The sequence below is a fragment of the Spea bombifrons genome, chromosome 11 (assembly GCF_027358695.1).
Source record: "Spea bombifrons isolate aSpeBom1 chromosome 11, aSpeBom1.2.pri, whole genome shotgun sequence".
Classification (NCBI taxonomy): domain Eukaryota; kingdom Metazoa; phylum Chordata; class Amphibia; order Anura; family Pelobatidae; genus Spea; species Spea bombifrons.
The window spans coordinates 17249322-17273572 of NC_071097.1; the positions used below are offsets into that span (position 1 = coordinate 17249322).

A 24251-nucleotide genomic window follows, 5' to 3' on the forward strand; every position below is an offset into this window, starting at 1 on the left:
ATAATTAACACATTTATCAAATAATTTCCCTATATGCAGTAATATTACAAGCACTATTAGTGACTAAGTATAGTATAGTGACTAATTTTATTTATTAATACAATTATGACTAGTCAGGTATTTGTATATACAGTGATTTTCCTTTAGTTTATTTAAATGGGTAACAAAAGTATGAATGTTTACAATCATTAAACATTAAGTCTAGGACACATTAAGATTTATTGTATGTTGAAACACTTTCTTTTGACTTTGCAACAAAATGTCTTTATGCTGTTAGAGTATTTAAACAGATACAGGTAATATAAATGATTTGCAATCTATTATTAAGAGTCATCATTTGTTACGGGAGTGCTTCTTAATAATAAATCCCAACAGTCCCACAGCTTTTTCTTGCTTTGTTATACTGACCCTGCGCAAATAAATGGTTTTGTAATCGACAACATGTTAAACCTCCCACACTTTGCAAATTGCATAAAGGATTTAGCAAATGTGTAGAGTATCCAGAAACAAGTCAACAAATGCCATATATATATAAAAGCGATTAAAAGTAGTCGTTTTTGGATACTCGTCCTGGCAGGGCATTTTGTGTGACTATCATTGCTTAGCATGAGCATTCTCTAAGACAAGTGAGATAATTGCCCTTCTATGATGTGTAACAATTGAGCTAAGTATAATACTCCATATGGTTTCCTTTGATCCTTTTTGGAACTGTGCATTTAATGAACCAATTTTAAAACCCTCCCACCTACCGTATGTTCTTTGTTATTCGGACATACCATTTACCCCTGTAGGCCGACAACCCCAGATTTAGATTACGAAAACAACAAACCTGCTATTCTTTCATTGTATTTTTATATAGCGCTCTTCTTTGAATAGTTAACCAGTATAAGATAAAAGTATCATTATCATTTGCATAGCAATGCTTATAGCTAATGAGACATGGCATTTGGAGATTAGTCTAAATACCCACAATGGTTTGTTATGAAAGGAAATGAATGCTAACAAAACAGCAGCCTAATTTAACACCCCTCGCCATGTCTTTTCTTGTGCTAAGTGTGGGTTGTATACTGTTTGTTTTAGTGGTATGGTAATTGTTCAAAGTATTCTTGCATGCGGGGGCAGAGGATGCTTTACAGGCCTTGTCTGTAGAATAGAACACAGTGGATTTGCCAGCTGGAACTTAAGATCAGTTTTGGGATATGCTCCATCCTAACTTTCCCATAAGGCATACTCATTACAATGACTTCTGCTTGGCTATTTCTAAAGGTTTTCTTTGAATATTTACTTAGCTTCTTTGAGACTCACAAGGCTTTTGTCATTCATTATAGGTCTTATACATTCCAAGTAGAACGTCAACTAGGCAAAGCTCCTCTTTTTGAAATCATGAACTTTTGTACACAACTCACCGTGGAAATAGTTTTTTTTTTTTTTTTTGTTATCCTTCATGCATGGAAAATTAACAGCCAAAGGAATATAACTTGTGTCCACATCCATTTACGTGCATGCAAGCGACTTCCGTCCCAGAGTTAATGGAAGTGAAATATCACTTTTGATTCTCGTGTATCTTTTCCATGGCAAATTAAATATGACTTTTCCAGTAGAATGTATGATAAATGCATAACACTTAATTTTTCAGTGAAAGTGAGATAATTACCCAAAGTTAAAAATTGTTTTGTTTTTACTCTCTTGATATCAATAAATGAACATTATATATATATTAATTGACTTATGTAGCACCATTATATGTCTTATTGCTGTATAATGGTATATATATATATATATATATATATATGTATATATGTATATATATGTATATATATGTATATATATATATATATATATATATATATATGTATATATATATATATATATATATATATATATATATAATAGATAGATAGATAGATAGATAGATAGATAGATAGATAGATAGATAGATAATACAGCTGGATCTGCCACTTAATCTCGAATAAATAATACCTTCTGAAAAAATGATATATGTTTTTTTATATTATGATACATGATACATTTTTATGTTCCTAGAGCCCCCTGGCTACAATGCTGATGTTTTCAGGAGAAAGGACACAGACTATTATGTAACAATTTGAAATCCTAAACCATTGTACTCTGTGCTAAATAGAATGAATGTGTACAGATAAGGGTTTTTTTGTTTATAAGTGCCTCATCCCATGGATACACAAAGAAACTTTACTAGAAGGCATTCATTATTGAATTCAGGAATATTTCTTAAATATGTATAAATGTTCTTAAAGGCAGACATCATAAACAATTTAACACAAATGATAGCGGACTGTCACCTTTAAATTAAGAGGTTTTTTTTTATATGTAAATGCATGGAGGGATTCATCAGAATCATCTCTTTCAGAAACCCTTGTTATTTGCTAGGCTATTCCTGTGTCACCAATCTGGAAGGATTATACCACCCGTGTCATCATACTGTGACTTAATATATTTACACCCAAAACATGCAGCTGGCAGGAAATGCATTGATATCATTTCCAAGAGATGCATACATTTAATCTCCATTTATCTTAATTGCACAGCATTAAGGAAAATTGTGAGATTAGGGCATTACTCCATAGGATGTAGAGATATTCTACAGAGGAAGATTCAGAGAAGATAGCAGATAACATGGCTGGAAGCCAGTGAGCAGGCACCCCTGAGTTCCCATCGCGTGTACATTTTAGTGTACTGTATGAAATCTAGACTCCGTGGGCGCAGTGTGTGTGATTCTCCTAGGTCGCCTGGGTGTTTAGTGTGAAATAGACAGAATTGTCCTGGTCTCTTTTGGAAACATAGTTAAAGCTTGCCAAGAGTGGTTATCCCAAGGATTGAAACAAGTAGATGTGTTTTTGTTTCCATGTTTCTTATGTTTATCGTATATTTTATTAGGTTCTCTAACCCAAATATCAAAGCACTGCCAACTATGTCCACATTAATTTTCTTTCACGCTTTTGATATCATTCCGGGCATTGCCTTAGTACTGTTACTCCCATAGGACTAGTTGGAAAGCTGCCCCTGGTGCCAAAAGGTGAGAGGTGTGCTTCAGCTGCCCAGCGGCAAAGCTCCTGCACCCCCTTTTGTTTTCAGATGTGGATAAAATGTCAGCACAGGCCAGGATCTCTGACCCTGCCCCAGGCACCAAGAGCCCTTGTTTTGCTCTGCCTTGATGTGTCCTTTGACATCCACCCTATGGGGCTCAGTGAAACATCTCATCACTTTATTGTAACCTATAATCTAAAATGTTGTGTGTTTTATAGCTGTTAAAATTCACCTACTCCAAGGTTGGCTTGATGTGTCTATTAAGCTATTTGAACACATTTATTATATATTGATTATAGTACACAGCAGTTGTAATGCCACATTTCAAACAATAACGTAAATATTGTGATCTGGCCCTTCCAATGGTTACAATTATCAATAGACACCAGTTTCTTTCACAAGCCTTGCCATAGGCAATGGCAATATTGATTTGTTGGAGAAAGTACAAGAACTTCACTACTTTACTACCACCTACCCCAGGCAAAATGCATAAACCATACATTGTGAACTTGTCAAAACAGAAATGCTGATTTACTTCCTTAATATACAATCGCAGTGCTGGTATTTTCTACCAGTAAAAAGAATATGGACTCTGGTATCTCACCAGATAGTAACTTGTCCTATTTTTATACAGTTTACTTCCTATAGGAAATCTTGATGACATCACTAGTGCAAATGCAATCAAAAAGCATGACCTGAGCTGGCAGTTCATCATTTTGGGTTCACCTGACAATAGTAATGCTGATATAAGCTTTTTTTTTTTTTTTAAATGGTGCTTTGTTTCTGAGCCCCAAGAAAAAGAAACTGTTCAGGAACACTGAATGGTTTTCAATCTATACGTTCATCTATAGCCATATAGCCATGAGGCTGTCCATTCAATTTAAAAATGCACTTGAGTATTATTATGTACTGTCACATTAACCCTTTAAGGCCAAGGACTCATGGGGGTATGTTTGAGTTGGGGAGGGGGGCACTATTGGATATCTGGGGAGACTCCTTACCTGCCTGCCCAGTCCATTCTTATGTCTAAGTAACCCAGTGCTCATTGGGGAAGCACAGGGTGACAGAGAAACCCCCATCTGGTCTGCCGGAACCAGACTCCCATGGACTAGCCCGCTATTGGGGCTTTACAAGCCAGGAAACCCTCCATGCGCCTGACCGGGACCTAGCCGCAAATTCATAGAACTGTGTTGCGGCTAGGAACTGCTGGGATGCCCGCCGACAATTGGAACAGCGTCGCTATGGACGCCCTTTCCTCACCACGTCACTCTTTGAGGGTACATTAAGCACATGGTGGGCAACACTCAGTGGTGGTTACAGAGAGGGAGCTCATTCGGGAACCCTGGTTTTATTACCAATCTTTAGGACTGGGGTTTACCAGGGGATGTTTCCGACGCTGTCGTCAGATCACGTCGCTTCTGGGATCATAACATCCTCGTAAATAAAGAGAGTTCTGTTTTACCCCTACACTAGGTCTCAGCTAGTGCTAGGGGGAATATGAAGGGTTAATCCTTTGAGCAATTAAGCTTCTAGCGGCAAGGAAGGTCTCTATGGCGGAGCTACTCAGTCCGAGCACGGGACTCCGTCACATGTACGTTTACATAAAAAAAGGAAATTCAGGTAAATATTTCACCATAGCATATCCCCAACATTTCACATAACCAAATCAGAATACCATAATTGGGGGCAAGATTAGAGGAGGGTAGAGTGGGGTTAGAGGTAGGGCCAGGGCAAGACCATGAACGTACCTTACTGCATTGCCCCTTATTAAGGTGGAACGCTGGCATATGATGGATATGATGCAAGAAGGTCACGTTGGAACTGTGATCTAGGTGGGTGGTGCAAAATCACATTGATCACTTGATATTACAGTTCAGTGGGATGGTCAGAGAAGATCTTCTGATCTCCCTAACTTGTCCATGGTCCCAAAGCCTAGAGAAGCAGGACAGTGGGGCAGCTTGGAGGGACAGTGACTAAAAAAAGAGATGATTGGGAAGTGTACCATAGTCCATACCCCCAACATTTGAAAGTACTAAAGAAAGGAGTTAGGGACAGAGGCTTGGTGACCTATGGACTGCTATTTTTGTAACTGAATTAAGCATTTAGAAGAAGAATAATTTCACATTATTTAATTTATAAACATTTTCCAGTAATTATTTTGAGTTCCTAGAAAGCAGTGACCTCAGTCATTCTTAAGGATACACCATTGGGAGGTATGTTAGTCCAAATTATATTCATATAAATCCATAGATTCTCAGGGGTAGGTATACCATTTCATATTCTCCAGATATACCTGAATGTTTCATATAGTGGTTATTGTATAATGCCTCTTTTGACACCATATGTATACTGAATTATAATACCGCAAGACCAACTGCAAGGTGATCCCATCTGTCATCTCAGGACAAAATCATGCAAAAGACATTAGTGACATGCAGCCTGTGAGACAGTGAAAGGAAGCCTGGTTTTGCAATTGTTGTTGAGGGTGGTTCAGTTAGTTTATATGAAAAATTAAGAAGATTTTTCAAAAGCCCGAAATCTACCTTTTTTTGCTTCATTAATGTGGATTAGTTTATAGGAATGAGAAGGTTACTAAGAAAGTAAATCATTGACTTCATCACAAGCATTACAAACTGTGTTAAATAAAACTTTACATATGAAGTTATGTAAACATTTTTGTAAATTTACTTTACATATGAATAGGAAGCAAATGTGATTCTACTTTATAGAACTAGCTTGGGTGGTAATCTGGCGGGGATGGCAATGCCAGGTTCTCACCCATGTTATGGAATAAGTGTTTGCAGAAGAGCAGGGTAGGTGCTAGAAACCTCAGGGTCTGCCTTGATTAAGTTTGTAAAGAGGTAGTTAGTTACCTAATTAGACTTTGAGTTTGTCATAGAAAATACTGGGCTGTCTGATATGCTGATACTATAAATAATATTTCTTATTTTAAGGGAGAATAATGTACTCCTTCATTTTATATTTCAATAACCACCCCCTTTAAATAGCAGTTGTAGCCTTTGTTAACTCTGCTCCAAGGCAGAACAAGATTAGGTTTGGTAAAGAGCAGGTAAAATGCTCTGGTTTAATTATGCAGTCAGTGTCCTCAGTGCTGAGATCAACAGGAAGGGTAATGAAGCCTCTCTCTACCAGCCTGTGATCACTTTTCAGATCAGCTGCCAGGTTGTATTCTTGACTGAGTTTTTTATGTCTGGTGCCTGTGTGTGTAATGGGTTGGGAGGTGGGTGGCGGTAGAAGCAGGGTATAGCAAGTCCAAGAGTAGAGTGAGTACTGAGAGAAACATCATCTGTTAAACACATAGCCTCTGCTACTCTTCTTCCTCCCCATCCCCCAGGAACATTCTATCCTTTCTTTGATGGCTGTCCAACAAAATAGTTCTTTCACATCCTAAACTTGTTAGCACCAGTTAATCACCTTAACTCCCCCCTCTCCATACACACTCCAAAGAGTTTCCCATCGCTACAGGTCATTAGAGAGACTGAGATCCTTTAAATGAAATGCCTGCACATAATTAATAATTAAGCAGTTGTAAGCTCTTGTAGTAGAATTCAAATACAAATTTTATTCTGCGTACCAGAGAAGACACAGACACAAATTTAAAACACAGAAAATGTAGGATATACAAAAGTAAAACTGTATTTTTCCTGCTTTCAATTTCTACAAAATGTATTTTTTATGTCAGTAGAAGTTAGTCATTAAGTAGATTTTGCAGAACTAGTTTAAACTTATAATTTGATTTAAAATATAGATAGTATCACTTCGAAATGACACTCTTTGGGACCCAAATCCCTCATTCTTCCCTTCCCCGTTGGTCCTAATTTCTAGGAGTTCATAGTGTTTGATGGGTTTGAGTGTATCACAGTGTTTAAAGGCCTACTAAACATATCAGGTGTTCAATAGGTAGGGTCAGCCACGTATTCTTGCCTAGGCTGACTAGGCCTGGGTCTAGGGTGGCAGGTCCGGGGGTGGCAACAGCCCCCCTGCCACAAAACCATGAGTTGCATGGGCTGCATTTGTATAACGGGTTTTTAAAGTTTGTGACCTGAAGGCTTATAAGAAATGATCCTACAATATGATACAACAGACTAAACACTTATGTGTTGTTTTATGAATATCTTCCTTTATGGCAAAGAGACAATCTGTACTAGACACGCAATAATTGATTAAAACAATGCATGTCTAAGGCAGCAGGTCTAGGAATTTCATGCTGTTATTGTCCCATCTGTCTTGTCTATATGCAAACACTGCAAAATCATCCCAGCTTGTTTACTTTCAGACAATTTCTTCAACATGTTTTTCTCTGATGTTATGAGGAAGAATCCTAATTTTGTTAGTTCAGCTGGGGAAATTTAGGAAGAAGTCTGAAGCCATGCAGAGTGTGTTTGTAGCATACAAAACCTGTCAAACATCTTTTCACCACGGGTCTCTAAAACATTTTTAACTAAAGTTTGTAGTGAGATTAGAAGATTAATTAAAATCTGAAAATAAGTCAGTCAATAAAACCTGTTAAGAAAGTGGGATACCTAGAATAAGAGGCAGCTAGGTTTATTGGTGGGTTTATAGGGAGTACCCCCTATATGGGATCTTTTGTGTATTCCCTCATTGTGCATGCCCAGTAGTAAATGCTAGTAAGTGTAAGGCAGAATTATCAAGAAAGCATTGGCTGTTAAGTCTATATAATACGCTAAGCATTGCAGGTGTCCAAACTGGGACATCTACATTGGGCTTGGAGATGTAGGTGGCTAGGGACGGGCTATAGGTGGCACAAGGGCAGAACCAGGGTGCCCACCTTACCTACTAAGATTTAGAGAAGCAAAATGCTGGAATATGATGTAATACTGTTATGCTTTCCTTCCCTACATTGTGGAGGCCACAGGGGAGCTATAATAGAGATCTGTGCTCCAACAGCTCAGACCTCCTCAATCAATTTCACAGCTCAGTGGGCAAAAAAGGAGAAACCAGAGGATCTCCCCAATTGTCCCATGATTTTAGCTGCGATAGAAAACGATTTGAGGCAGGCAATCGCTACCATTTGAATCTATGTCGTCTATCAATCATAGTTATCAATGTTGCCACAGTGTGCAGTGAACTGAAGTCAGATATTTCTGTCTGTGCTGCACTCACATGGCACATAAGTGACGTGCTTAAAACATTCATTTACTGAATGAACTGTAAATGGAATTTGGTGTTTATTGTTTGTTTGCAATTGGCGAACGGAACAGAACGGGGTAGTACACCAGATGTCACAGTTGCATTTTTTCTAGACAGGAGGCAGACACCGTGGGCTGGGATCAGGATCGGATAAACAGACATCAGGTGTTTTGGATCTTTCTGGACAGCACATGCCTTTATTGATACAATGCAGAGCAATGACATATAACAAATAATGCAGGGGTTATATCTGTTTCAGTTTCTCGATTGTAGAGGTCTAGAAAAGATGTATTATTTCTGATACATATACTTCAGTAATAAAAATAAATAAATGTTTCAATGACTGCAAGCTCATTGGAGCAGAACCCTCTTCGCCTGTTGTTTCTGTTAATTGTCCAAATTGTTATGCAATGCTCTAATTGTTACATCCTGTTTTACTCGTTGTACAGTGCTGTGGAATAGGATATGTGATTTTTATTTTACATTTTAACAAGGGCATTATGTACATAGTGGCATATATTATTTTCACAGCGTTTTGGATATTTTAATTTAAGGTTTTTATTGCTTTTCAAAAATGTATAATCCATTGGTAGATTTGAAAAAAAAGAATAATGTAAGTGCATTCCACAAGTGTTTTTGTAACTTTTGGTCCGGTTTTGTCTTAAAGTGTGGTGAAAAACAAAAACATTACTAATTCTGAGCATTTTTCACCATTGAACATTTAGCTAGATGTTCAGTGAAAGGTATTACCTTTCTTGCTGAAATTAATAGTGGTCTTATCACCATAGCAGCTGATAGGATGTTCTTTGCTGAGTTGTTTGTTGGTACAGTCATACAGTCACTTCGTACAAAAATCACTTTGAATGCATAAGAGTTGCCACTAACTATGGAAAGCGAGTGTCCCGAAATCCTACTCTTTCTTGTTTTCCCCCCTTAACTACCATACATCCTTAGGAGGGGGTATAGAACAGGTGGACAAGGATGCCTTGAAAAGAGCAGGAAGTAGGCAGAAACAGGTGTGGAGTGGTACGTTGCGACGCTCTAAGCTGAGAAAAAGCCACTGTCTACAGGCCCCTGCAATCAGCTGTTAGAATTCAAGATAATTCTAAGGATCATCTACAATAAAATAGTGTTGCCAAATGCTACTTAGATGGTAAATCTCATAATCTATTTTTGCCTTCTTTTAAACCTCATTGGCTGTATTTTGAAGCGAGCCATATCATTTAAAAAATCTAGAATCTCAAGGGCCCTAAAACAACCACAATTTTTGGGTAATCAGTTCAACCACAGGCATCAGAATAGAAAAAAAATAACTACCGTATTTGCTCGATTATAAGACGAGGTTTTTTCCAGAGCAAATGCTCTGAAAAATACCCCTCGTCTTATAATCGGGGTCGTCTTCTAATCAGACCCCAAAAAAATGGCTGGGGCCATGCTGCTTACCGGTCGCGAGCAGCGTCTCTTCCGTTAGAAGCAGGAGGACAGGAAGCTTGTAGCTTCCTCACAGAACTCTATCTCCCCCTCCCTCCTCTGGGGGCGGGGCCAGAGAAGTTGCTGGTACAGCCGGTCCCCTGCAGAAGTCTTCGAGTGAGAGATCTGCAGTTCAGGTAAGGGGGTGGGGGAGGTTTTTTGGGTAAGTATGTGTGATTAATGTGTGAAGTATGTGTGATTAATGGAATGAATGAGTATTTAAATGTTTGTGAATGTGTGTTTGTGTGTGATAGCATGGATGTGTAAGGGGGGTGGGGGTTGTAGCATGGCATAGGGAGGCTGTAATCCCACTACTATCATCCCCAGGTTCCAGCATGTACTGGCTGCCTTGGCTTGATAGGAGTGTGATTGCTGTTAGCAGCAATCACACTCCTATCAAGCCAAGGCAGCCAGTACATGCTGGGTTAAAAGGCATATCATGGGGCTGAGTGGCATATAGGGGGTTAAAATGCATTTCTGGACCTCCAGAAATGCATTTTAACCCCCTATATGCCACTCAGCCCCATGATATGCATATATACCTCCAGAAATGCATTTTAACCCCCTATATGCCACTCAGCCCCATGATATGCCTTTTAACCCCCTATATGCCAGAGTGGCATATAGGGGTATAAGGCATATCATGGGGCAGAGTGGCAAATAGGGGGGTATAAAGCATTTCTTGGGGCAGAGTGGCATAACTGGGGGGGGCAGGTTGGCAAATAAAAGGAAATTTAAAAAATATATTTACATGAATTAATATTTACTGGTAAAACTTTTTTTCCTATAGGGTCGTCTTATATTCAGGCTTTTTGTTTTTTTCCTAAATTAATATTTTGATTTTGGGGGGTCGTCTTATAATCGGGGTCGTCTTATAATCGAGCAAATACGGTACTTGCTTCACAACAAGGATATAAAGAATTCTTGGCCCATTTATGCCAGAGCCTGGAGTTGAAAAACCAGAGGTATAAAAATAACGTTTGCATGATGCTAAAGGTTACATGACAACATCTCAGCTGTTTTAATCTTACAAAATTGTTAGACAAAGAGAGCCACCAGTGCTTTAAGAACGGACAAAGGTTAAAGCTGGCTGTGGGAACACTGATTTCTAGCAATATATGCATAAATAAACCATATCACCAGTATGTGGGCCCCCCAGCATCACACCAAGGAATTGGAAAAGGCCTTTCCCAAAGTTGGAAGCATGCAATTTCCTAGCCCACATCCCAAAAAACAGCCCAGACTAGTATCCTTCCTACACCAAACTTTACGATAGGCACTATACATTCTGGTAGGTAATGTTCTCCTGGCATCCGTCAAACCCAGATTCATCCTTCAGACTTACACATAGTAAAGCATGAGCCATCACCCCAGAGAACACATTTCCACGGCCCCAGAGCCAGGTTGCTTTTTGGCTTACACCACACCAGCCGACGCTTGGCATTGTGCACAGTGATCTTCGCCTTGTGTGCTCCCAACGCACAGTGCTTATGCTGATGTTGCTTCCAGATGTTGCTTCGGAACTCTGCAGTGAGCGATACACAGGTAACAGGTGATTTTTACGTTCTTCATGCTTCAGCACTCGGCTGCTATGCTCTGTGAGTATGTGTGGTCCACCGCTTCCTGGCTGAGCTGTTGTTACTCCTCTTCTGCTTCACAATATTAGCACTTACAGTGGACTGGGCAGATCTAGCTGGCAAGCAGTGATTTTCTTTTGTTGATTGGTATAATATATGTTTTTTTGTGGGAGAGCTGCATAAACATGTGATTTTAAGTCTTTTGTAAATCAGGTAGGTTTTTTTATTTGTTTATTGCAATAGTGATTTTCATTTATATATTGATTATGTACATTATGTACAGGAACCATAAAAAATGCAATTAGCGTAACCAGGTGGGAAAGATCATAGAGAATGCAGTCCCATACTTTTTCCATAGATGTTCCTAATATTATTCCCACCAGTAACTATAGATCTGTGTGCGTGCAAGCATGTCCTCTTTGAGGACTGGAAATTCCACTTTTATTACTGATGAAAGATACTGCAGTAGAATTTAATTGTGCTTGTCTACTGTACTTATTGTGTGAACTCGAGAATGTGTAAGACCAGTAGATAGAATATCTCACAGATGTTTCAAGGCATGTATGTATACACTTTGTCAGCATGCAGATATGTATGACTAGCCATCGCCCCCTTGCTAATCCATTCCCCATAAGAAGGAGAGCTCTTGATAGCCTGCTCAGTTTCCAGTTATGTAGATCTGTGACCACGCCATGAGTCTCTTGTAGACCAGGATATACTCTCTACAAAGTACAGAGACTTCTTGGTTCATTTTTGTATTTTATTTACATTAAGTGTAATCATGCAGAGATTTGATGCAAAAACAACTTCTAGGAATCTAGAAGCAGATTGAAAAATCATTAAACCTAAGTATAATACTAAGTGTTGGAGGATTTGTGTTTCTGCCAGGGCTTGTCTGAAAGTGATATTGCTCTTATTGCAGAACCTTTTCATAGTATATTACGAAGTTCTCGACAACAACAGTGCATATAATATGTGCGTCTAATTATTCAGTCTCATATTAATATGAATGAATTAAAAGGCATAGGAACATACACAGAATGTTACTTACTGTATTGCATAAAGGGATAAAAATGAACATATTTAATATTTAATTTAAAAAAGCAGAGAAATATGTTAAAAGCACAGAAGTGGAAAAGTAAAGTGGCCTTGACTTATTAAATTTTTTGGAGTTGCTGTATCATAGTGTTTTATATATACACTGTGTTATATCAGCAAAAACTTGAGATTTGATTAAACAAATAATTAAAGGGATACCTCAGCCATCATGTGCACCTTGTTACATATTATATGAGTGGTCCTTTTACTTTTTTATTTGGTCCTCTTTGCAAATGCAGATTCTGCAGAGTCCCCCTTATGTATTTGCCTCTTCCCTGTCTCCATCCTCTAAGCTTGCAGGAGATGCATCCAGCTACACACATCTCCTCCTTGCATGCGTCCTAATTGTTACCACCAGCCAGTTGCATGGTCTAACAAGACCTTCATTTTTTGCAATGGTCTAGATTTGAGATGGGCTATTAAAGCAGTTTCCACAACACAGGCACCATGTGGAATGAAGCATTATTTTTCTATTCCAGCTTTATGTACGATAGGACCATTAGGTGACAAATACTAATTTCCTCCTCGGAGAACTAAAATAAACCTCTGACTATACATCAAAAGCAGCAATGCATATGAAAGCATATCTGCGGCGTTATGTGATAGCGGCTTCGCTTCACAGACAGCCAGCTGAGAGGCCTAAAATCCTCAGGAAATCATTTGTATGTTATAAAAGGATTAGTATTGCTCATCTGCCTTTGATATGTGATTGTCATTTTGTGACCTCCCTTGAACTGCTGTCCGCCTAAACGAAGGGATTTCATTAGAATACCTTTCTAGCTGGCAGCAGGATAAATACATGTAAAAAAAACTTCTGATAAAGAAAACTTTGTGTCCTTGAGAACACACCATGTTCTTTTTGATATTGTGATAAAAATCAGTATAGTTCAGATGTATTCTTGTAAAAATTATACATTTTATAATATTGTTTTCTTCAATTTGTAATTGAAATCCGGATGTCCTTGCAGTTACCGCATCTCATAAATCAGAAATGCTTGATTTGATTAATATGCTGAAACAAACAACATTTTATTCTGTATATTCCAGATAATAATATATAATGTGGCTTGACGGGCACACACTTACAGTTAGTCAGTAATTAGAATTACACGTCTCCAGCTTTTTCTCAAGTGTCCCATTTTGCTCAGAACAAACCTGAGTTTTGAGCAGATGCATACATGGACAGTTGGGGATATGAAAGCCATCCCATGACCAGCCTATGGAGATCTTAAATCATTGGAGGTCTGCACCGTGGCAGCACAGACCCTGAACCTGAGTGTAGCATTGTGGGAGCAGGCTGGAGGTGAATACTGGGGCATACTCACTCCTGAGCATGAGATACATGTGATAGAACAGGGGCGTCCAACCTTCGGCCCTCCAGCTGCTGCAGGACTACATCTCCCATAATGCTCTTTCCGCTAAGGGGCTGGCTGAGGAGTATGGGAGATGTAGTCCTGCAGCAGCTGGAGGGCCGTAGGTTGGACACCCCTGTGATAGAATAAATATCCTAGAATACAAGGAGCTAGGGCGTGTGTGTGTGTGGGGGGGCAACATGCATAGAGATGATTCTGATCACCTCATGCATTTTAATAAAGAAAAAAAACAAAAATATAAGGCAATGCTCAGTTATCATATATACGCTAAAATGTAAATGATGGTCGGAGTGTACCTTTAATTATGTTTTCTGTGTTACTCCCAAAGCCCCAGGGCTTAACTAGGAATCGACAGTTTTCAGTACGTGTTCGAGTTGCTTCTCTCCATGACAGTTTTGAGGTTGTAGGTTCCTAAAATGATATTTTGGTTTCTATGCATGGCAGGAGGTATCTTGTGAACAGGGCCGGCCTTTGGGGTGTGCGACCTGTGCGACCGCACAGGGCGCCACACTCCAGGGGGCGCCGCCGCGGGGTCCGCCGCCGTCGCAGCACGATCCGACGCCACTGCCGCCGCGGGGTCCGACGCCGCGGGGTCCGCTGCCGCCAGTATGGGGGCACCCGGCACCCCTCCAGAGACGGACAGTAGGAGGAGCAGGCTCGCAAGGGAGCAGTATCGGAGGTCTTTAACAGACCACCGATACCGCTCCCTTGTGATCCCCGCGGCAACAGCTGCTGTGCGCCGGGGTTTGCTGTCAGATCCCGGCGCACAGCACTGAAGCCGCGCCCACCGGTCTCCGTGCCCTCTGACCCGGAAGAAGAGAAGACAGAAGAACTAAGAAGAAGAGCGAAGAGGAGGCAAAGAAACTGAAAGAGGAAAGGTAGGAAAGCATAGAGTGACAGTGAGAGTGGATTGGTGTATATGTGTGGATTAGTATATATGTGTGGTTTGGTATATATGTGTGGTTTGGTATATGTGTGGATTAGTATATATGTGTGGTTTGGTGTATATGTGTGGATTGGTGTATATGTGTGGTTTGGTGTATATGTGTGGATTGGTGTATATGTGTGGATTGGTGTATATGTGTGGATTGGTGTATATGTGTGGATTGGTGTATATGTGTGGATTGGTGTATATGTGTGGATTGGTGTATATGTGTGGATTGGTGTATATGTGTGGATTGGTGTATACGTGTGTGGATTGGTATGCGTGTGGATTGGTATGCGTGTGGATTGGTATATATGTGTGGATTGGTATGTGTGTGTGGATTGGTGTATATATGTGGATTGGTGTATATATGTGGATTGGTGTATATGTGTGGAGTGGATTGGTGTATATGTGTGGATTGGTGTATATGTGTGGATTGGTGTATATGTGTGGAGTGGATTGGTGTATACGTGTGGATTGGTGTATGTGTGTGGATTGGTATATATGTGTGGATTGGTGTATATGTGTGGATTGGTGTATGTGTGTGGATTGGTAAGGGTGTGAGAGTGATGGGTGTTATGCTGTACCATTTCCAATGTATTTTTCATTATATAATTATGCTCTAAAGTACATCATAACTCCCATCACTCTATACTGTTCCATACAGTGGCAGAGCTGGGAGGCAGAGGCCTTGCACCCCCACCGCAGGACTTCTGAAAGGTAAGTGAACTTCAAAGAGGGAGAGGGTAGATAGTTAGGAGGGGGTAGATAGGGAGAATGGAGTGAGACGGGGTACATAGGGCAATCATACTCCTATCATGCCAAGTAGTCTACGAGTACATCCTGGAATCTGCGGGCATGATAAGAATGTGATTGCTGTTAATCATATATATATATATATATATATATATATTTATATATATATATATATAAATATTGTTATTTAATTGTTTTGTTATGTGTTATGGTGTGTGGGGGGGGTCATATTCGGTTTCGGCCAGGTAAATGCTGCACTTTTGGTTTCAGTCCAGAATTCGTTTCGGTGCATCCCTACTACTAAGCCAGACAATGAAGTGGTAGGCCTACACCACATCAATGTTTGGCGTAGTATATAGTGATTGGGGTTTTGTTACAAGTTTTGATTCCTTTCTTTTTTGGGATGGGGGGGCGCCAGACGAGTAGTCCGCACAGGGCGCCAGAACACCTAAGGCCGGCTCTGCTTGTGAAGGTGCCGGTTACACGCTTGAGCATATGTTGTTTGCTAAAGAGGACAGTACATGATCCCAATTTCAGACACTTGTTAAGAAACAGGTTTCTGTACTTGTTCTTTTTAAGTTCTTGGTATGAGGTCCTCAGAACTTTTTGAAATGTAAGAACCTCTGTCGATATGATTGCACCTGTTCCCTGAGACTGTAGATTTGTTGGATTTGTATACTGGATTTATTTAATGTAAAAGATCAAAATAAATAAGATTCCTGTTTCTATCATTCAAGGATCTGTAGCTGCAGAATCTATGCAGCTGCGTAAATACAAAAAATAAGGAATGCGTGCCAAGTTGTGCACTGATTTTTGTTTATTCAACTGTTTAAAAAATAGTAGTTGCACAAAGGGAAACTTTATTAAATGTTTGTTTGAACTCTATGCACTTTAGAAAATTGAAGTGTTTTACATTATTTTACATCTGGGCCTTCATTCATTGTCCATGAAACGGTGAGAAAGATATGGTGTGATTGTTCTTTGGCAGGAAAATTTGCACATTTCCAAACTGGAGATCACATCTTTTATAAACAGAAATTGTCTTTAAACGCCTCTGCGGTTACTGAAATACATTTCTACATATAATATGCTAAAATATTATGCTATTTATTACTAGGTTTAGCAATATACAAACGTGGTTAAATTTTGCAATTCTGCTAGAGATTTCTTTTCTGTTAATGGTTTTCTAGAATATAGAATGGTTTACAGTAAACAAAAATGGTGTGATCGTGGTTTCAGCATTCCCAATCCATGTGGTTTAAGCTGAAATGTGAATTTCCATACGCTCTCCTTGGTTTCAATTCTTCTGATTTGTGTTTGGGTGTGTGAGGAACATTCATTATAGCTGACATATAGGAGATTAAACGGTCCAGCAGAAACATTGTTGTACATGCAAATAACATCATGGATTGGGTTTTCTCTCACTAGACAGCAGTGGAGCACTTTTTGAAATACCATAGGATGCACAACAGAACAGTGATTTTAAATGGCTTTAGTTGTATATTGAATAACATGCACTAACTATGAGATTGATTGATTTATGAATTTTGGAATTTAATTGGCAATCCCACAACTGGATTTAACTTTGTACACATCTGCAATGAATACATCGAGAACGTTTACCTACAGAGCTTGATCAAAGTTCTAGGGGTCTTCTGATGAGCAGTAGATGATGTCAAGTTAGGGGCAAAAATTATATGAAATAGATATCTTAAAAAAATCAAGCTTCATAGAATGTGCATAGAAAACATAAGATTCTGTATAAGTGCGTTAATGTAGATATATTTCAGGATACTCAATCGGTTTGACTATTTCCCATAAATCTAGGATGCTTTCTAATGTTCCAGTTATAGTTAACATCACACGTTCGTGGCATATCCCTGCTATACAGGGGAGGGCTGGCACCGGTAACTCACATGCACTGGCATACATATTCACATACTCTAACACTTATATACACATTCACACTTATACACACACTATCACATACTCCCTCTCACACACCTACACATATACACTCATGCTCACACATTTACACATACACATTGATGCTACCACACAAACACACATTCATGCTGACATATACACAGTCATGCTAACATACAAACACAGATACAGTATGTATAATGTAAGGCTAGCTTTTTTTTTTAAACAACTTTAGCTTTTCACGCAGGAGTTACCCTAATATAGACCCATTGAGTTTAAAACTTAAAGGTGTTACATGTGAAATGTTAGAAGCATGACTTTCTAAGTTGAATTTGCAACCTATTAAAAACATTTTTCTTCATCATATATTATGCCATATGCTTTAGATTTCCTCATCATCTACCATTGCATGCACAAAACGCAAGATAATACGCAGCTGCCTTACACATGCTTATAGCATTGCCTTACAATCAAACCATTTTTATGCTTAAACCCATTCCATGCATCTTTTCCATTTCCATCAAGTCCTGTAACTAATCTGTATCTATAAATGATGCAGAAATGTAGGAGTCACGGATGTGATGTCATTATGTCCCAATATGGTAACTAGGAGATCATGCCAGATCATTTTCACTCTCATACCTCTAACTCTCTCATGAGAATATAATTTACTCCCTCCTAACTGGTTGAATTTTTTCGAATTAGGGCCTCCTGGAGCAAGGGGCAAGAGAGGACATAATGGGGAGAAAGGTATTGTATGTTTCTCTCTTAAAGGTTACGGAAATTATGCTGAGCTACACAATAATGTTGTTGTTATTTCTAGCCTGGCGTGCAATCATTTACATAAAGATCAGTTTCCAAATACACTAAAATTACAGCTAAGGCAAAATTATTTTAATAATTGATAGATTTTCTTATTTTAATGAATCTATTTTACTTTTGGTAACAACTTATGTGACGTAACACACAAGCTTGTATTAATATTCAATTTGTTACAATCTGTGGACAAATCATTCATAATATGAAACAGTTAAATGACAGGTAGTAATAGGCAGTCGATATTTACAACTGGTTAACCAGCAACAGTAATAGTTTCTGTACGCAAAAACAAAAGTCAAAGAAGTTGCTTCAGAAATTGAGAGATAATTTCCAAATCAAATTAAAACGGTTATTAAAGAAACGCATATTGATTTCTAAAACTTTCAAACAATAAACTCCCACCAATTCCTAATGGAATCCCACTCTGAGATACTCACCAGCAACTTTCTAGTGTGAATATAACCATGGACGACAAGACCTTCCAAATACTTCACAAAGTTCTTAAAAAGAATTATACTTCGTGTCCTAAGTGTCATATGTAAAACAGGTATCCAGGTGAATGACAGAGAGCCAAGCCATTATCAAAGTTTAAAGTGCAACAACTGAACCATGCGCAGGCTCAACAAAATAAAGTTGAGATAATGCTGTCTTGAACCTCTAAATGAAAAAAATCAGGTCGCAAAGTATAGCAATTTAAGGGACACTTTTGTCTGTACAAAAAAATATATATAGTTGGGTATATGGCGAGTATTGCCTCTATAAATAATTCTCTTAGTTTGAAATGGAACAAACTATATACAGTTTATGTTCATATTTCTTGGTGCATGCTAAAACATCATAGAAAAGATAGGCAGTACTACTTCTAAAAACATCTACCTAACAAAACCAAATATAAATAATTTGGAACTGTTAAGCATTGTTGGCTTCAAATGTACCATGGAGTCTTTAATTTAAATTGATACCTTTTATTAGGCCAACATGGAAAAATATGGACCTTGGACCTTAAGGATCTCTTTAGATAAAAACACCAATGTGGTCTACAACAAATCTTAGCTGGGTCTTTCAAATTCAGATAATAAGAAATACCTTCTTTACTCTAAACCAAATACCATAAGATTTATTCTCATCATGAAAGCATTAAATAGTTTAATAACGGTTTAATATCAGGCCTCACAGTCTATGTCAACCAAGAACATCCTCCTTAGGAAGATATTGGGACTGCATGGTAAAGGATTCTGATACCCCCATACAAACAAAACATTGAAGATTACTTACAAAATGGCAACCACGGTGGGAAAGACGCAGTGATGTTGTTCCCACAGTAGTACTGTCCCTCCAAAAGAAGTGCCCTTAGGAGGTACGCATCACACAAATGAGTAATTGAAAATACATTGGGTTTTGAGAAGCACTTCTAATTTGATCCTTAGCTCTAATTAGTTTGCAATAATAAATGACTAGAATTAGAAGGATGAACTACCTGTAGTGGAAGTATATGTGTGCACATATCATGATGTACCCATAGTTAAAGTGTTGTGTAATTGTTAAGTTGTGTGGTAGATTTACCGGCTGCTTGCATAAAATTACTTGCTTGCTACATGTAGGCCGCATTCCCGAAAGATAAATGTTGTGTGAATGCCCTTCGGATCACTGGTACCTTGATGGAGCCTTGCAGGGGGAGGCTGGCAAGGGAGGCAATTGCCCCCTGGACTCTACTATCTAAAGCTTTATTGTGTGTTTTATTTGCATTGTCTAGAGTAACAAATTATACTAAGAATTTACTCACTAACTATACCTTATATGTGTTGCTATGCATGAATATTCAACAAGGGCATTTGGAGCAGCTTTATTACTGTGTCATCTGTCTGGAATAGAGCCTCAATGCTTAATGTTGTCATTTCTCCCATGGAACTCTGAGTTTTGTTAACTGGGAGTCAGCCTGGTTGTTAGCGTAGCCATGTGCAGCAAGTATCTGTTCGTGACTGTAGAGGTTTGCATGGAGGTTTAGTGACATAACTCATTAGCTAAAACTCATAATGAGTAGACTTAAAGGCAAAAATCAACTTTTTCAGTGTGAACCAATGAGAACTATACTATACTATACTATAAGTGGTTTTACTGGGCTTTGCCATACACACTGTAGACTACTTCTATTCCCTACATGAGTATAAAGTTGCCTTTTTCCTTACAAATATTAACATTTGCTACAATGGAGTTATGGGAGATTAAAGCTCAGGCCTCATGCTTAAATTGCAGGAAATAAAAAAAATTCTTCCTGCCAATGAGAGGAAAAATTGGTGTCGCTATTATTAACATGTTCTGGCCGCTTCTGTTTGTAGTGTGTCAATGGAAAGAATATGTTCTTTAGGCTTGCTGTGTTTCTAATTAGGGAGAAGAACATGTTATCCTAACATCTCTTCACCACATGGGCCTTGCGGCTTTTAAAGCATATGACGCACACGATTAAGCTTGGAAGGTTCAGAAGCCAAGATTAACTACATTTTGCATCTGCTATACTTGGGGTGCAAGAATCCAGAATCAGGACAACATAGATTTTCCCTTTGGCTATTCCCTGTAAACATTTTGAGTGATTAAAAACGAGTCTGATCAGCCTATGTCAATCAGTTTATATGTATTACAAAGCAGAAATGTGTACTTAATTCCAATAAAATGTTGATATTTGAGCTACAGTCACTGTCATTTTTTTGTGTTGTTGCTTTTTTATTTATGTGAGTTGCAAATTCTTAATTTTCTTTCTTTTTTCCTCTCTTTCAGGACCTCCTGTAAGTAGCTGGCGTCCGTTCTTGTATTTCTCGTGTCTTCCTGTCGGTAACAGGTTTATATAAGGGTTGGGTAGGAAGGGATAAGCTCCAGATAGTTAGCCTGCCAATCATTTCAACATAAAGTACAGTCTGTAGGAAATATTGAATGAAGCTATAATTAAATAAGCCAGTAAATCACCGGTTATAAATGGGTACAATTATATGTTAGAGTTGAGATTATTTTGAGAAGGATACTGACCTATTATGTCATATAGCTTTGGTATGTATCCCTTTTTCAACATCTACATCATTTTGTTGTCTTTGTACAGAAACGATGGCATTACCTACATACATGTTATGAGTTTCCAGATAGACATTAATTTATGCCCCTTGGAATGCCACACAATGACTCCCTGGTACTTATGATAAGGAGAAATATAAATATCTCAAATAAATATCTACGACTGCACTGACAGCAAAATAGTTTCTGCACAATAGCATTCAACAAATATAGAAAAATAATTTGTGTTTGAACACCGTTTTTTTAAAGTGGAGCGAGCAGTCTGTGTACAGTTGGGCAGGACGACATTAACGCAGTGGCTGCCCAAGTAACACCATATATATATATATATATATATATATATATATATATATATATATTATAGTGGTACTGTTAATTCTGGCATTTATTGTGCTCCCATATTAAAATACATTGCTTTCTGGGACATTGTTGGGGGTTTTGTTTGCAATTCATTGAGCCAGTCCAAAGGACATAGTTCTTCTAGCCATTTAATGTTTTTTTTTTCATTTCAGGGCCCTAGTGGACGACCTGGTCTTCCGGTAGGTAACTTTATTGGCTATTTGTTTCAAAACGCACGCAACATTTTTTGATAAAGGAAGTGGAAACTGACATAAATTGCAATTGTCCACCACTTTCTCCTTTCTCATGTGGTTAACTCCCACTCCCAACAATGGTGTTCAGCATTTCTATATATCATTTTCAAAGAATCAATGCTTGCATGTAATTATGTACAGTTAAGGCAGTACAGATTACATCTTACTTTAATTATATGCTACTAGGTATCCTAAACAAGGCTGTGGGCTGGAAAAATGTGTAGACAAATGATACTCGCATATATTTTTTTTTCTTAAAATACTTTGCACGTAGCAATTTGGTTGCCTTGGTTTTGCTAAGTGATTAGTATAAACCTCCATGTAAATTTTAGTTTAATTTGGTCAAAGATGTTTTTCTTAAGTTATTCCACTTTTTCATACAGGAATATGTTATGGAATTATATTTTGTTATTTAAATGCAAATGTATTACAGCAACATTAAAAAGTTATGCAAAAGATAAGCTGACAAGCATTTAAAAATAAGTTGACCTATTAGGGGTTATCTAAAGAAATGTTGTCTACTTGAAAGTGGTTTTATCACTATAGCAACCAATGTACTATTTCTGCTGATTGGACCATTTCATTGTTGCCATGGTGACCAGAATTGCCTTTTTCTTAAATTTGCAAATGTGACTTTAGAATGTAGCCGTTGAATCACTACAAATATTCAATAGGTTTAAAATATGATACTAGGACAAAGTTTGAAAAGTGGTGTTATCAACTTGGCAGTGGATAAAATGTTTCTTCTACTGATTGGACCGCTCTACTGCTATCATGACAAGATAAATTGTAAAAGACACCAGAATTAGTTTTTACACATAACCACTAATTTAGTATCTCAAATTACGTAAGTGATTGAGTTAACCAAATGGCTCTCAATAGAGTGACTGACATCAGGTGAGAAAAATATTCTTTACCATATTACCTGTGCACAGGTTGTGATCTCAGAGACCATTAACAATCGATAAGCTTTAGTCACATAATATCACTTTAGATGTGACCTGCATATTAAGCTCTACTGTACCCGCTGTATCCTTTATTAATTTATTTTAGTCTTGGGTGTAACACTTAACATCATGAGGTTCACAAGTTATTGGAGGCAAAGGGTAATAACTTCTGTTATTGCAGTGTTTAGTGTTTGTCATTGTTTACAAAGTGTTTCAGGATATCTCAAAATACCCGTAGCCTTCCTACTTGTCTTTATTCTTTTCTCTTAGCCCTTATCCTTAAGTAACCCACAAGTTTCAGTAATTTTTGCGAGGGGTGAGGTACCATTTGACTTTTATAAGCTTGTAACTTTCGCTATTAAACGTGAAGGATTTTGAAAGATTTTATGGGAAAGGGAAACCCATTACAGTTACCACAATTTGGCGCCTCTGCATCAAGTTGCCTGTCATGTCAGCAGTGGTCCCAATGGGAGAAGGTCGTTCTTAAAAGGAAACACACATAAAATGCAAAATGCCTTTGAAATGTTCATGACTTCAAACTGCGTGTATTGGTGTTTAAAAGAGGAAAGAGAAACAAAAAAACCAGGAAATCATTAGTGCCATGTGATGCTTTTTTTGGAAGCTGAATGCAAAGTTGTCCAGATGTTTGTGAACTGCAGTGGTACCTTCAAAGAGATCATCTTGAAACACTGTGGGTTGCTTTGGCTATTATCATTATCAATCACATGCAACTTTTTATACATATCTTACAAGCTAAGTCTGATGATAAGCCAGATTCGTGTTCGTGAGTAACAACATCCTGAAATCAACATGTTAGCTATTACCGTTTTATATTCGTAAGGAGGACTTGTAGTGTGCAAGAATCAGTCCTATGAACACTATTTAGAAATGCTGCAGCACCTAAACAGCATGTTGTAGCAGCTGACGTTTTTGCTATTTTTTATATATCTCCATCAATATAAGCTACTGCTTGTTTACCCTATAATGGTCTTTATCATCAGTGTTCATGACTGTGTAATAATCGAAGGATAACGTTCTTCTCCACTGATTTGCGAATACATCGCTGCACCTTAGTAGCAAAAATAATTGCTAAAGAATAACTAGAAAATCCATTTTAAACCACCATGTGATTTGCATTAATTATCAGGGAGACAAAGGTGGCCTTGGGATGCCAGGACGTGTGGTGAGTTTCATCCTTTTGCATACAGTGGCGTGAAATGCAAGCATTATGGTGATATCCTGCATGTCCATAAATACCAATTTCTGATGCTTTTGCACTTCTTTGCAGAATGATTCTGCCTTGCTATTAGCTGCTATGGTTTGAGTTTATAACTTGAAGGGTAACCGCAAACCTTATGCTTATGTTTTATGTTAAGTCAGGCTTAGAATGTGGTGTTTCTTTTAAAGCAATAGAATATGCAAACCAACTAAAACACATTCATGTTAATTCACTGGTCTAAGTCCCACGTTCA

At 38.2% G+C, this 24251-nt stretch overlaps 1 protein-coding gene across 1 annotated transcript in view; it reads left to right on the forward strand.

Annotated features, from left to right (window-relative positions):
- Positions 1-18265, forward strand: part of LOC128468236 (collagen alpha-1(XIII) chain-like) — a 40231-nt gene extending 21966 nt beyond the window's left edge. The window contains exon 3 of the mRNA XM_053449926.1: positions 18066-18265. Within this exon, the coding sequence (XP_053305901.1) occupies positions 18066-18265 (200 nt within the window). The remainder of the gene's footprint in view (positions 1-18065) is intronic.
- The last annotated feature ends 5986 nt before the right edge of the window (positions 18266-24251 follow it).